Below are 15,469 nucleotides of genomic sequence, written 5' to 3' on the forward strand. Positions count from 1 at the left end.
TGAACATCAAGATGTTCTTGCTGGCATCTATTGCATCCTGCAGCGAATTGTTAAATCGATGTCAGCTACTTGAACTTCATAACAGAAGTAGTTCTGAAGCTGACCTACATGGCTGTCAAAGGTTATTAAAAAGAAAAGTCTCAAACAATTGCACAAAGCTACATGGCTTATTCAAAATCAGTAGAAGCACTAAAAGGAAAATATGTAACTATGGTGAGCTAGTGAAGTGTCCCTATGGCTGAACCAATGGCTTACAGAAAACAGAAATGAGTACAAGTATTTTACCTTGGTTTTTGCATTGACATTTGCTCCCTGCTTCAGAAGGAAGTTGACCATTTTCACGTTTCCATAGTGACAGGCCACAATTAAAGGAGTGTAACCAAGCTATAAATAATAATAAATAAATTAGCACTCCAGTGGTTAAAACTGAAGGGGAGAGGGACTGGGGAGAACTTCAGTTCTGGGAGGATTGGTAGAAATTCTATTTGCTTGTATAGATGTTACTTAGTAGGTGATATATGCATCCTGTGGATACAGATATGGACAGGAGCACACCCCTGAGCACAGGAACTTAACGCAGCACAGGAGCTCTGTTACTGGGCAACTTAATCTGACAAAGAGCTAAGGAAAGACACAAATAACAGGATCTGAAAACAAGGAAGAGAGACTGAGTCTAATAGGATCCAGAGGAGATGCACAGAAAACACAGAATTTTTTGTTTTTGTTCACCTATGAGAATAAGATGAGCTCATAGAATTTAATGACATAGAGAAACAAAAGCTGTTTAGAAATGACAGGCATGGAGGCAAGCAGGCACAGGAAGAAGAAAGCAAGTCATTTTGCCTAACAGATATGATGAGGGGGAGAGGGTAAACTTAAGCCTGCAAAGTTGGAATCTTTTGGTAAAGAGCCCTAACATCTGCTATCCATTTTGACTTGATTCCAGCAAAAATGGAGAACCGTTAAATATTTGTGAGCAGAAAGAGCTACAATTAAATCAGAATGGCCATCTGAAGAGGCGGGGACTTGGACTTGTGGTGACATGAATGTGGGCTACTGGGAATCATTCCAGTTAGAACCTGTCCCGATATCAACAGTGATTGGCTTTACCTTTGTGTGAGCATCCTGGTCAGCCCCATGCTTGGTGAGGATATCAGCGACATTCACTTTATCTTCCTGGGCTGCAAGGTGTAACGATGTGAGTCCACTCTACGGAAAGAATGAAAGCAAAGGGGTACATTTGAAGAAGAAAATACACAGTAGCATCTATAATAGCATGTCGTGAAAAAATCCTGGAAAATTCAGAACCTCTCCCTAGAAACTGCATCTTTTGATATCTAAAACAAACCCTCCAAGTGAATATCACTTTCCATCAAAGACATGCTCTCTAAGTTAATCAACACTTCCTTCAAATTACATTTTCTGTATTGGGTACTTATATTATGATGTGAGACTTTAAAATAACCCAGCTAGTAAGCTTCCAAACAACATTCATTTCAAACCTGTTCTGTTTCTCCTGTTGAATCTATTTATTCACTTGAATAACTGATCAACCAATTACTACTTCTACTTTATAGAATAGCAGCAATAATGTATATTTTCATCAGTGAAACATCACATCAATGTAAAAAACATCCAGAGTTACAGGAAATGAGTTCAGAATAAATTTCTCCAGCACCCAAAGACAGGATACTGTTTTAGGGATTTACCTAAGTGCTAAATAGTGATCCAATCACTCATATTTGGCCAGTTATATGTAAATTTCCTGGCATATGTACATCAAGTAATTATTTTAAGTAATTAGCATGCAAATAAAGTACAGTTAAGAATTAATAAAAGAATAGAGAAAGGAGGGAAAAGTGATTTATTCAGTCAGTGTCACAATCTGACAGCCTCACTACATATGCAAGTATCTCCCATTAAGCAAAACTGAAATTTAAAGGGTATCTTTAAAACCTAAATCACTTGTACATTTAAAACGTGTTTTTTGAGTACCTCTCATATGCCAGCAAGAGTCCTAGACACTTCACTCTATCAGTGAACAAAAGCTTCTGCCCTTTTAGGACTTACATTCCAGCTAACAGGATATTCATACCATATGTTCATCTCCTGCTGTACTGCTCAATACCTAGCGTATTTATCCTTTCCCGGTACATGCTACATCCGCACACTGAGGGATCTTACTTGTCCTCTCAGTTGGCACTCCCGCTCCCCGAGTTCATAGCCAATCAAAGTGTCTCAACCATGGCCTGCAGGCCGGCTCTCCTACAGTCTGGTTGGGTTGAAAAATCTAAACCATGTTCTTCAACAGTCATGATCTCTAGCCACGGTGTTACTTCTATAAACTGACAAGTTCTCTGACCTTTAAAAAGTCGAAGTAATATTTACAGAGAAAAGAAAAGAAAAAGATTCTCCAACTAGAGAAAGGGCTTTATGTTTAAGAGTCTGAGGCCTTTTAATTCTTAGAGTTCTGGCTGAGCTCAGCTTTGAGTTTCATAAACCATAAGAATGAGATGGAAGATACACCCTTCTGCATTAAAATGTTATAATTTCTAAACAAATAATATATAGTCCTAAAGTATAAACATTATGAATATTAGGACAAAGCAGATTTTTCTTCATCTTGTTATTCTCTATATTAAAACAGCAAACATAAAATTATTTCTCCTTAGAAATAAGCAGTCTTTTAAAAATGTTACTGAAGTGATCATTAAATGAAGTAATCATCAGATGTCTCAAAGGCATCTTTAATGGCATTTCAAAGGTATGTGCTGATTTCTACATTATTTGCAGAATGGATTTTTTACAATATAAGATGGTAAGCTAACAACCAGTGTAAAAATCCTCTACAGTTTATTATGGTAAATTTGCATGCCTAAATCAAATTATGTAAACCTTCCTAATAAATTGAGAAAACAGAAGATGTTGAAAGAGTTCTTTAAAAAAAAAAGTAATCTATTTCCTAAGATGCACTGGTAGATGCTACAATTGGTTTTATTATTAGATGGGTGATTGGATAAGGAATGAAATATCTATTTCTATATTACAGTTCTTACTGAGAAATAGTCACTTAAAGCATATTAGTTGATTTTAGTTGAACTTTCTTTCTTTCCAGCCACACTGAGTGGCATGAGAAACCTTAGTTCTCAAACCAGGAATTGAACCCCTGCGCCCTTCAGTGGAAGCATGGATTTTTAACCACCAGACTGCCAGGGAAGTCCCTGATTTTAGTTGGTCTTAAATAGAAAAAGAATATATGTAGTTTAAAAAAGCAATGGGAGATTTATTGTCAGTTTTGTTTATTATCTAAGACACCTTCACAGTTTCATTTTCCTATATTTATTTCATATAAATTTATTTATTATTATAATTTATAAAATAACGCCAACCAAAAGGCAAGGTTATATTTTTCAATATCATATTGTTATTCAGATATATTTAAAATATTTACTAAAGTTTTACTCCAGTAACAAATACATCATCGTTGATCTTTAGGAAATCACCCAATATTGAAATCACGTTATACAGGTAACATAAATACTTTGTGGTTCAAATGGAATATTTTTCTCCATTGCTGAGTGGAGAAAATATTCAAAAATACTCATTAAGTATTTGTTGACTGCTAAAATTGATGCTTTTGAACTGTGGTGCTGGAGAAGACTGTTGAGAGTCCCTTGGACTGCAAGGAAATCCAACCAGTCCATTCTAAAGGAGATCAATCCTGGTTGTTCATTGGAAGGACTGATGCTAAAGCTGAAACTCCAATACTTTGGCCACCTCATGCAACGAGCTGACTCACTGGAAAAGACTCTGATGCTGGGAGGGATTGGGGGCAGGAGGAGAAGGGGACAAGAGAGAATGAGATGGCTGGATGGCATCACCGACTTGATAGACATGAGTTTGAGTGAACTCCGGGATTTGGTGATGGACAGGGAGGCCTGGCGTGCTGTCGCAGAGTTGGACACGACTGAGTGACTGAACTAAACTGAAAATTGTCTCAAAAGAAGTAATATGTTTAGATGAATACCATCAGGAAGAACATAGCAAACTGATTCTAGATAAATGTGTGCCATTTTATGAATTAAAAATTACACCATCAGAAGCACAGTGAGATCAGTTTCATGAAATGTCAATTCTACTCAAAATTTTGCATGATTTGTTTATGGATTTCTTGTGTTTATTTTCAAATGAAGATTTGTTTTTAATGGACAATAAACATGACTCATTTGTGTACTGATATAAAATGAAATATTCTACCATTGGTTTCATGATGAGACTGTCCCCAGTGAGCTAAAAGACCACCTGAGTCCCGTGATTTTAACAATCACAAGGAAATCCATGCCTTTAAGGATTGTCTGGCTGACACATTGAATTTCACCGTAAAGCGTCATCATGTTCATTCTTGTTAAAAATGGAAATATCTTTTGGAGGCTTAAGCCTATAATTAGTCTCACCATACTTTAAAAAAGGATCTCTGAGGCCTTTTGATAGAGAAGAGAGAAATGCATAAGGGCAAGGAATGTACTGACACACTTCTGAGTGATTAAGGCACAGAATAGGAATCTGGAGGCAGTCATAACAACCTGTCTTTTTCACAGCTCTTTCTAAAGGACATAAGCTACATAACCTATTTACAAATGTTATTAAGACCAACTTACAGTTGAGTCTCCAAAAGTAATAATTAACTCAACAGTGAGATGTGGAAAATATCTTATTTATTTATTTGTGGGAAATCCTAAGAAACTTAACTTTCACTAAACCCACACCATGTGTTAAAAAAAGGCATCAGAAGATATAAATGATGAGCTAACTTATAAATAGGCTCCAATTTTTTTGTTTCTCAGCAGCTGGTTCCAATGGAGTACAAAGAAGTGTTAAAAAAAAGATACATAAATAGACAGGGTTATGGATATATATGGAGAGAGACTGGCACGTGCTGGCAAAAATTTTAATATCTTTTTCTGATATGTCCCTGACTTACTCTATTATAGTTAATACACTTGTCCACAAAGGCTATTCTCTGGAGAGGTGCTTTATTAAAAACACTGATTCTCTGACCACCACCACAACCACCCAAGCTAAGCAGAAATCACTATTTTACTGAGTTCTCTGCTATGGATCAACAGGTGCCTCTGCTGCTCAGCCCTGTTGAAAATGACTTGGGTCGCAGGCACAGAACAACAGCTTAGAAGCAAGTGTTTGGGCTGGACCCCAGATGAAACAGTCAACTCTCCTCTCTCTCTGGAATTTGGAAGTAGGACCAGAAGGTTCTATAGCAATCTGGACAGCTGCTTAAACTGCGGTGATATTAACTCTCGGGAGCGACAGGATAGCCTCTCTGGTCAGACATAGAGAAGCAAAGGGAGCAGGCACAGAGAGAGTGAGAGAGGTAAATGACACTGACTTGCTGGAAAAGTCAAGACAGGCAGACAGCCCTCAGGCAGAGTCTGGGAGCCTCGCCCCTCACGTCCTTCTGATTTTCCAGCCCCTCGTAAGGCTTGACTCCTTTGCTACCCTTGAATTCTATAAGATATCCCCATTTCTCTCCAATACATGCCCCCTTTTTGTTTCAAATTGTCTTAGATTGCTATTTACATTCACTCAAAAGACTCTTCGCAAAAGCAAGAGGCCAAACTAGAATACCTTGGTTGACATGTGGATATTGGCTCCCTTATCCAGAAGCAAAGTGACCATATCTGTGTGTCCCTCCTGCGAGGCCAGATGGAGTGGAGTGACTCCTTGCTTCGTCACAATGTTTGTCTCTGCTCCGTAGCTCAGGAGTGTGGAAGCTATCTGCATTTGATTCTTCTTGGCAGCAATATGTAAAGGAGTGTAGCCATTCTAAAAAAATAAAAACAAAAAAAACACACCTATGTTGTTAGCTTAGCAATTGCCCTGATGTATGCCTAATGGAAATAAGAATCTAATCAACAGAAAAGCTAAAAAGGTTATAAGAAATCCAAATTCTTGCTCATCATGTTTCAGTTCAGTAACACCCAAATCTTTGCAAATCATTCTACTATATTTATGACAGATATAGACATAAATGGCCAAAGCTTAAAATCTCCCCATCATAATGCTGCTCCTGAAGAGCAACAAGCCAGATTCCTCATCTCCATCACCATCCTTTAAATACCTGGAGATGGTTTTCATTTCTCCCTTTAGTCTTCTGTTTTTCAGATTAAATTTCCCATTCCTTCAACTATTCCGGACAGAAGCCCCATTTCTAGAGTTCTCCATTGAGGAGGACCTGCTTTGGACTGACTCTCAGTTCAGTTCAGTCGCTCAGTCGTGTCCGACTCTTTGCGACTCCATGAATCACAGCACGCCAGGCCTCCCCGTCCATCACCAACTCCTGGAGTTCACCCAAACTCATGTCCATCGAGTTGGTGATGCCATCCAGCCATCTCATTCTCTGTTGTCCCCTTCTCCTCCCGCCCCCAATCCCTCCCAGCATCAGAGTCTGGACTGACTCTAGTTTGTTAATATACTTTAGATATGATTTTAATAGCACATAATAAAACATTATTTCCATGATCTTGTTATAACACCCCTACTAATGTGCTTCTAGTTGGAGTGTACTTTTTAATCATTTAACAAATATTTAGTATGTGCCTAGCATAGCCAGTCAGTGTGTGGGGTATGGTGAAAAAGATTTCTGTTGTTGTTGTTCAGTCGCTAAGTCAAGTCCAACTCTTTGCGACCCCATGGACTGTAGCACACCAGGCCTCCCTGTCCTTCACCACCTCCAGGAGTTTGGTCAAATGCATGTCCATTGAGTCAGTATCTCATCCTCTGCCACCCTCTTCTCTTTATGCCTTCAATCTTTCCCAGCATCAGGGTCTTTTCCAATGAGTTGGCTCTTAGCCTCAAGTGGCCAAAGTATTGCTGCTTCAGCTTTAGCATCAGTCCTTCCAATGAATATTCAGGGTTGATTTTCTTTAGGATTGACTGGTTTGATCTCATTGCTATCCAAGAGACTCAAGAGTCTGAGAGTCTTCCACAGTTCCACAATTCAAAAGCATCAATTCTTCAGCGCTCAGCCTTCTTTGTGGTCCAACTCTCACATCTGTACATGACTACTGGAAAAACCATAACTTTGACTATATGGACCTTTGTCAGCAAAGTGATGTCTCTGCTTTATAATACTCTGTCTAGGTTTGTCAAAGTTTTCCTTCTAAGAAGCAAGAGTCTTTTAATTTCATGGCTGTAGTCACTGTGAGAAGTGATTTTGGAGCCCAAGAAAACAAAGTCTCTGTTTCCATTTTTTCCCCTTTTCTTCTATTGGCCATGAAGTGATGGGACCAGATGCCATGATCTTTTAAATGTTGAGTTTCAAGCTAGCTTTTTCACTCTCCTCTTTCACCCTCATCAAGAGGGTCTTTAGCTCCTCTTCACTTTCTACCATTAGAGTAGTATCATCTGCATTTCTGAGACTGTTGATATTTCTCCCAGAAATCTTGATTCCAGCTTGTGATTTATGCAGTCTGACATTTTGCATGATGTACTCTGCATATAAGTTAAATAAGCAGGGTGACAATATGCAGCCTTGTCATATTCCTTTCATAATTTTGAACCAGTCTGTTGTTCCTTGTCCAGTTCTAACTGTTGCTTCTTGACCCAAATACAGATTTCTCAGGAGACAGGTAAAGTGTTCTGATATTCCCATCTCTTTAAGAAATTCCAGTTTGTTGTGATCCACACAGTCAAAAGCTTTCACATAGCCATTGAAGCAGAAGTAGATGTTTTTTTCTGGAATTCCCGTGCTTTCTCCATGATCCAATGGATGTTGGCAATTTGATCTCTGGTTCTTCTGCCTTTTCTAAACCTAGCTTGTATATCTGGAAGCTTTCAGTTCACATACTCAAAGCCTAGTTTAAGGGATTTTGAGCATTATCTTACTAGTATGTGAAATGAGTATAACTGTATGGCAGTTTGAACATTCTTTGGCATTGCCCTTCTTTGGGATTGGAATAAAAATTGATCTTTTCCAGTCCTTGGCCATGCTGAGTTTTCCAAATTTGCTAACATATTGAGTGCGGCACTTTCATCTTTCTAAAAGCATCATCTTTTAGAATTTGAAATAGCTCAGCTGGAATTCCATTATTTGATGGAATTCCATCAAAGCTAGAACAAATTCTAGCTTTTTTCATAGTGATATTTCCTAAGGCTCACTAGACTTCACCCTCCAAGACGTCTGGTGAGTGATCACACCATCGTGGTTATCTGGGTCATTGAGACCTTTCTTATATAGTTCTTCTGTGCATTCTTGCCACCTCTTCTTAATCTCTTCTGCTTCCATTAGGTCCTTACCGCTTCTGTCCTTTATCATGACTATCCATGCATGGAATGTTTCCTTGATATCTCCAGTTTTCTTAAAGAGAACTCTGGTCTTTCCCATTCTATTGTTTTCCTCTATTTCTTTGCATTGTTCATTTAAGAAGGCCTTCTTCTCTTTCCTTGCTATTCTCAGAAACTCTCCATTCAGTTATGTATATTTTTCCTATTTTCCCTTGCCTTTCACTTCTCTTCTTTCTGCAGCAATTTGTAAAGCCCTCTCAGATAACCATTTTGCCTTCTTGCCTTTCCTTTTCTTTGGAGTGGTTATGGTCATGGCCTCCTGTACAATATTATGGGCCTCAGTCCATAGTTCTTCAGGCACTCTGTCTACTAGATCGAATCTCTTGAATTTATTCATCATCTCCGTTGTATATTAATAAGGGGTTTGATTCAGATCAGATCTAAATGGCCTACTGGCTTTCCCTACTTTCTTTAATTTAAACAATAAAATCAGCTTATATTAATCTTGTGGTCAATTAAAATCCTCAACCTCCTTTTTGTCTCTAAAAGCTGCTCAAAGGCAGAAATATGAGGCCACTAGTTACGAGGAGGTTTGTAGAGAGAACTAGAAACCAGAGGAACTCACACTTTGCTTATAACAGCTTAAGTTTAAACCTCATACTTAGTTAAAAGGACAAACAGCTTAACAAAACTCTGGAACAAGTGTAAGTCTGGAACCTACACTGTTTGCTTTCCTTTTCTTTGTCAATTCTGGTAGAATTTTTCATGAAAAATATGTGGTAGAAACTAAAAACAGTGACTGGCCATTAATTGTGGAACACTGAAGGGAAGCACAGCATATTGATGAAGTGCTTCTTATGAGACTCCTAAAGTCTAACTGCAAAGTGTACCGAAAAATGAAAAGGGGCTTTGAGAATTTGAAAGGCCTTCTGCGTCGTCTGAGATCTGGATCCTCAAACGTCCCTACAGTATCCCACTGTCTCCTTCTCTCCAAGTCCATATAAGCATGTTTCAGTTCCAATGAACATTTCCCTCTGAGCTGCTCAGGAAATTCAGCAGCTCTTCTGGAAGTCTTTTCACAGGTCCCTTATAGGCCACGTGATCTAGAACACTGCACTTGAACCATGGGCTCTATTGAATAAAAGAGCACGTAGATTATTGTGGACCCTGTAAGTTTATACATTATTAATATTTTTTGCAGTGGGTTTTCTTTCTTCAGCCCCCAACTCCCCCCAGTCCTGTAGCACAGACTACCAAAGCTAAGCAAAGTATCAGTAAACCTACCAAGGTTAGGAAAAACTTGGGACTCATGTAGAGAAGGACACAGAGGTTTTAAAAAATAAAAAAACAACATAAGAGATCAAAGAGAATGCTAAGTTGTAGCAATATAAGAGGTCTGACTGTCCAGCAGCTACTTAACCTGCTAGTCTGAAGAACCCTCCTAACTCCATATAGAGTCAAATTTTGGGGAACTAAATAACAACAACAAACCCAATGAAGACTAAGAAAGGATTCTGGAGTTTGATAGAAAGAAGCAAAGAGGTTCCAGGATCCAAGGGACAGTGTGTGTTTGTGTGTGTGTGGCAGGTGGGGTGGGGTGGGGTGGGGTGCAGTGGGGGGATGGATGGATGGGGTTTGGGGGGCGGTTAGGGCACTGTAGTGAACAGAGTGTCAAGAGTGGAAGCAGGGGTGGGGTCCACTCACTGGCAGCCTCTTGGAGCAGCCTCAGAGCTACAGGACTTATCCTCCCTGACAAGCTGGGGCAGGCGAGCGGAAGACACTAGAGGGGCCTCCTAAACCCTCCCCACTGCAAACGCTGGAGCAGAGGCTGCTCTCCCTAGTCTTCTGGACCCTGAATGTTTGCTCCTCAGTAAGGACCACACTTTGTCCAGGAGAGAGATCAAGGCTATATTTGTCTCTTTAGAAAAACCATACACATTATAACTTAGGTCTTCTCTCCCTGGTAGATTGAGAGTCTCTTGTCGGAGGAGAACATCCATCTTATAGTTTTACCACAACCCTTTCTTTATACATATTAAGAGTTCAAATAAAGAGTTGTGTTGGGTATTGACAAAGTCTTTCATATCTTAGTTCATAACTGTCAGCCTAGAAAGTTAATGGAAAAAACACTGGGATGTTAAATGAGCAGGTATTTTTTATCCCATTGGACTAGTTGCTCAGTCTTCATTCTTTCCTTAAAATTTATTGAGAACCTACATGATACTGTATGAGACACCTCAGAGACATACAAATGTGAATATAACATGATTACTATCCTCAAATAGTTTATAGTCTATTAAGAAGAAAGACATTTTATGACAAATGCAGAGTTGATGACATTATAGAGAAAGGGGGTTATAAATAAGAATAGTATGTGCAATAATAAAATTTGTCCTGTTCTTTTGATAAACATCACAAGCTATATATTTGTAACAATAAAATATGTGTATACATATTTACACATACACATACAGGCACATATGTAGGTATGGGTACAAAGTTTAAATATTTGTAATAGTTTATCATATATAACATTTTTATATACAAAATATTTGGTATTATACAAAATATACTTCTACAGAGTATTCCATTTTATTACATATGTATAGTGTATATAATTAAACAGACATGTGAGAATATATGTACATATTGCTACACTAGAAGTGCGGTAATTCTCTAATGCTTTGGGACACAGTAGACCTAGTAGTTAAGAGTGCTGGCTCTAAAGTCCGATTGTCTGAGATCAAATCCTAGCTCTGTCAATTCTTAGTCATGTGACTTTGGACTTACAAACTAACCTATTTAAATCTCACTTCCTCATCTGTAAAACAGAAATTATTACCCTCATCTCACAGGACCATTATGAAAGTAAATGAGACATTGCATGTAAAGTGTTTGACATATAGATGGCAACAGTGGTTACTCTACTATGTCATCTAATATAGCTTGACTATTTTGCCACCACAATAAATACTGTTTCTTTTTCAATAAACAAATAAACTCTGACATGTTTTCAATATATGTCTGCTGAATGAATAAATGCAACAGACAACAATGACGTTATGTGTTATGTGACCTTCATGTGTATTTTCAGTGTAATAAAGAGGCAGCTCAAATGACAGAAACATCACCCAAAGGTTCAAGTCTTAGTTGGAGCTCTTTTATGAGTTGCTGCTACACATACTCCCAAAATGCATTCCTAGACTAGAAACCTAAAAGGATGTATGCTATAGTTAACAAGAATGCAACATTTAAAAACCAAAGAGCAAAAAAAAAAGAGCATTTCATAGAGCACAATGAAAATTCTGAGTCGGAAAAAATGAGCAAATAAAAGGGTGGGTGTATCACAACATTTGGTTTATAGAAGAAAAGGAAAAACCTGAACTTTCTTATGTCAAAATTCATACTTCGGTGTCTAAAACACTGACTGCTGGCAGTAAGAGTCATCTTTCCTGGTCCCCAGGCACATCTCCTTAATATTTGCTGACTTGTAAAAAATGTTAAAAGGTTTTGTGAAATCAAATGGAAGGGAAAAAATGTTAATACCAAAGCTCCTATCAGTACTAGTTGCAGTTATAACAATACCATATGTTTAAAACCAATTCCCACGAGCTGTCAGATTAGTTACACCCTGCAGCTGTAAGCCCTTTCTGCCGTCCTCACCTTGGCCGTGGCGTGAGGGGAAGCGCCCTTCTCCAGTAGCAGCAGCGCCACCTTCTGGTTGTCATAATGAGCAGCAACATGGAGCGGGGTGAGGCCATTCTGTAAAGGGTGTGTTTAAGTCTCAGAATTAATCAATTAGCATTAGCTGCTGTATAGCTGCCCGGATGCATGGAAACTGATACCGACTAAGTTCATGTTAATGAATTAATATAGTCAATAGGAAAAAATCAAAGTAAATGATTTCCATATTAGCAATGTAACTAAAACTGAAAAATGATCAGTTGAGCTTGCGATTAACACAGAGCATCTGGATTCCACCATGAAATAAACTTCTAAAATGCCATGTAAGAATTATTACATTAACATTGCAAGGATTCTTCTTAATATAGAGAAGTTCTGGACCCTGTTGTGACACCAACACACGTTTGAGACACAGCTTTCTTACATACCTTCGGAATCGGTATGTATGGGGACAGGTCACGGACAGACACCTGCATCATGTCTATTTGGAATAGTTTCATCAATTACATTGATATTTCTTTCAGAAGACTGAGAAAAATTTCTGGAAAAAGCCATCCCCCAAGTTTCCAACTTAACCGAGTTATAGCCTAAGAACAAACATGCATTACTGAAAACTTACCTTCCCTGCAGAATCTGCGGCAGCACGGCGTTGCAAGAGAAGTTTTGCCACATCCAGGCTCCCATACTTGGCAGCTACGTGCAAGGGGGTAAAACCCTTCTGAAAATGGGAAGAACAAAAGTAAAATGTAGCATTTGTCTTTGTGACTGCTAACAAAATTGTTTTAACAAAACTTATTAAGCAAACTATGTTGATTCTCCACTTGGGAAAAATACTGGAAACATTAAATCTGTTAGTCATAAACGAGGACTAGAATAAGGAATAAAATTTAACAAGCAAGACTTTGGCTTGATAGACTGGACAAAAGAAATCTTATTTTGAGGGCTTGGAGACTGAGATTGGACCTTACAGGCCTGGAATGTGCAAGGGTCAGTAAAATGGCTCTGATCTGTGAGTGAAAAAAAAAAAAAATCCTGTCTTTTTCTTACCTCTAAAATTAATAGGATTAAAACAGTAATGCCTTCTGTCCAGACTCTTTTTCCCTATTCTTTTTATAATACCTGAATTCCAAATTTCTTCATTTAAGGTTTAGGGTAGTTTAGCAGTTATGATTTTAAAAAAATTATTTGTGATTCAGTTGATTGCATTTTCTGCAGAAATAGCAAGATAAATGGTGGACAGAACAAAAAGTGTTCACCTTAAAAACCACCTCTCCTGACTGTTGTCCCTTTTCTCAGAAGACCCACACTTTATCTAATACCTTTTGGAAAACACACTTCACTTCTGGCATTGTATTGAGCTGAGTAACACCAGATTAACTGTTGCTCTACTATACATTTGTATGTACAGATTCAAAGTCTTGTGTGCCTAATCCACGTCACTCTGTAATTAGCAGTGTGTTACAAATATAGCCAAGTTCCTGGACTCAGATCTCTAGGATGGCACAGCTCCTACACCATGATCTCAAATCCATCCTCTTGGCCAGACAGTCTAACCACATGCTCTTCTGGCACTGGGGTGGGTGTGGGAGGATTTTAAAGCTGACCAGGGCTTGCAAAACACACACAACAAACATGCCTGGGTTAAGTGGTCTAAGATATCCTCTATCCTCCAGACCACTTAGGCCCTCGTCAGAATACAGAACACCCCTCAAGAAACAACACTGCTTTCTCACGGTATCACTATACAAATTATTTTTAGCTAAGATGTCTTTTTTTCTTTTTGCTTTTTTTGAACCTTAGGTACTAGTCAGTCTTTGGAGGACAGTAAATCTGCTTTTTGCAAGTGTGGGAGGAATACAAGAAGTCCATTTATGCCAACATATGTTATTAATACTCTCCTCCCTACACACAATGACCGGGGTGCCCCCAGGGTGAAGTAGAGTTCTTTGAGACAAACCATGTGGTAAAGAAGAAAAAAATAAACTCCTTATCCTTAAAGTCTTGCTGGAATAATGATCAGCCCCTTTATAAATTTGGAAACTATTATTACACAAGACTATATAGAATCTTTACTGTAGAATCACAAAATAGAGGTTGGAAAATCTCTCTTGAGTCACACATTTTCCTTCTTCCCCTATGTTAATCTCATCAGGATTTCACTTGCCCTCTGATATTTATAAACACTCAAATAGCTCTAATAATGATGAGTCAACTACTCTTCAGAACCCCAGTCACTTCTACTGTAGAACTGTTTTGTTTAATAGTTTCTTCCATTTAACTGTTGTAATTTAACATTGCTTTAGATATATTTTTAATTCTAAATATCTTTGCAAGACAAGGGACTATATTTTATTCCCTATTTCTGTATTTTTACATATCTGAATTTCACTATTTATCATTGTCTGAGGAGACAATCACCCAACCTTTCTTGGGTTGCTATTGCTGCTATTATTATTATTATTATGGAGTTGACCCTTGAATAAAATGGGTTTGCACCGTGGGAATTCACCTACATGCAGATTTTTTCCAAGGGCAAACACTATAGTACTGCACAGTCTGCATTTGGTTGAATCCAAGGCTGCACAATGGACATGGAAGAAACCAGGATACAGAGGAAGTGCGGATGTGAGGACAGACTACAAGTTATATGACTATTTTCAACTGCATGAGGCGTGTGTGCCCTTAATCACCTCAGTGTTCAAGGATCAAATACATTTTTCTTGTTTATGATTTTAAAAAAATTAAAAATACTTTCAACCCTTTAGATTTCAGCATTTGAATAACTACCAATTTCTTACATCAAAACATGTTTTGCAGTCATAGGCAACCAGGTATGTCATAAGGGATAGTGGACTGCTTCTACCACTAAGAGGACAGAAGCCACCACAATACTTCAGCTTATACTTGCAAACTTCCTTCTCGCTCAGATGTAGTATTTATGTCTACTTATTATGAGCAAATTGAAGGTGTCTCTTTAATAATCTGAATCACTGTTGGACTTGTCGGAATTATTTTGCCCTGCAAACAATTCAGTTGTTCTAGGCTGTAACATGTCTCATTCACCTCTTCTGGACTAGCTCATATCTTTTGCTCCAGTAAATTGTGTTCATGTTTCATTCTAGGTCACATTCAAATAGTGGAGCTCAAATAGAATGCGTTAAGTGGGAAAAAAAATGGTCTGCCCTAGCATTAAACTTTGAACATAAGTAAAATTCTGTGATATGGTTATGGATTTTCTTTAGAAAATCTAATTTTCTAATTAGATTAGAATTAGATTCAGTTCAGTTCAGTAGCTCAGTCGTGTCCGACTCTCCGCGACCCCATGAATCACAGCACGCCAGGCCTCCCTGTCCATCACCAACTCCCGCAGTTCACTCAAACTCATGTCCACAGAGTCGGTGATGCCATCCAGCCATCTCATTCTCCGTCGTCCCCTTCTCCTCCCGCCCCCAACCCTACCCAGCATCAGAGTCTTTTCCAGTGA

General features: G+C 38.4%; 1 protein-coding gene across 11 annotated transcripts in view; it reads right to left on the reverse strand.

Annotated features, from left to right (window-relative positions):
• Window positions 1-15,469, reverse strand: part of ANK2 (ankyrin 2) — a 268,452-nt gene that overhangs the window by 107,221 nt on the left and 145,762 nt on the right. For 10 of the 11 annotated variants that reach the window (XM_088836164.1, XM_088836165.1, XM_055433969.2 and 7 more), the window contains 5 exons: window positions 12,605-12,703; window positions 11,965-12,063; window positions 5,644-5,841; window positions 1,111-1,209; window positions 286-384 (listed from right to left, as the gene is read on the reverse strand). In XM_088836164.1, the coding sequence (XP_088692290.1) occupies window positions 286-384; window positions 1,111-1,209; window positions 5,644-5,841; window positions 11,965-12,063; window positions 12,605-12,703 (594 nt within the window). The remainder of the gene's footprint in view (window positions 1-285; window positions 385-1,110; window positions 1,210-5,643; window positions 5,842-11,964; window positions 12,064-12,604; window positions 12,704-15,469) is intronic. The other variant, XM_088836163.1, reaches the window with a different exon arrangement.

This window comes from Moschus berezovskii, chromosome 5 (genome assembly GCF_049115385.1).
Source record: "Moschus berezovskii isolate FMDL1 chromosome 5, NW_MosBer_1.0, whole genome shotgun sequence".
In the NCBI taxonomy this organism is placed as follows: domain Eukaryota; kingdom Metazoa; phylum Chordata; class Mammalia; order Artiodactyla; family Moschidae; genus Moschus; species Moschus berezovskii.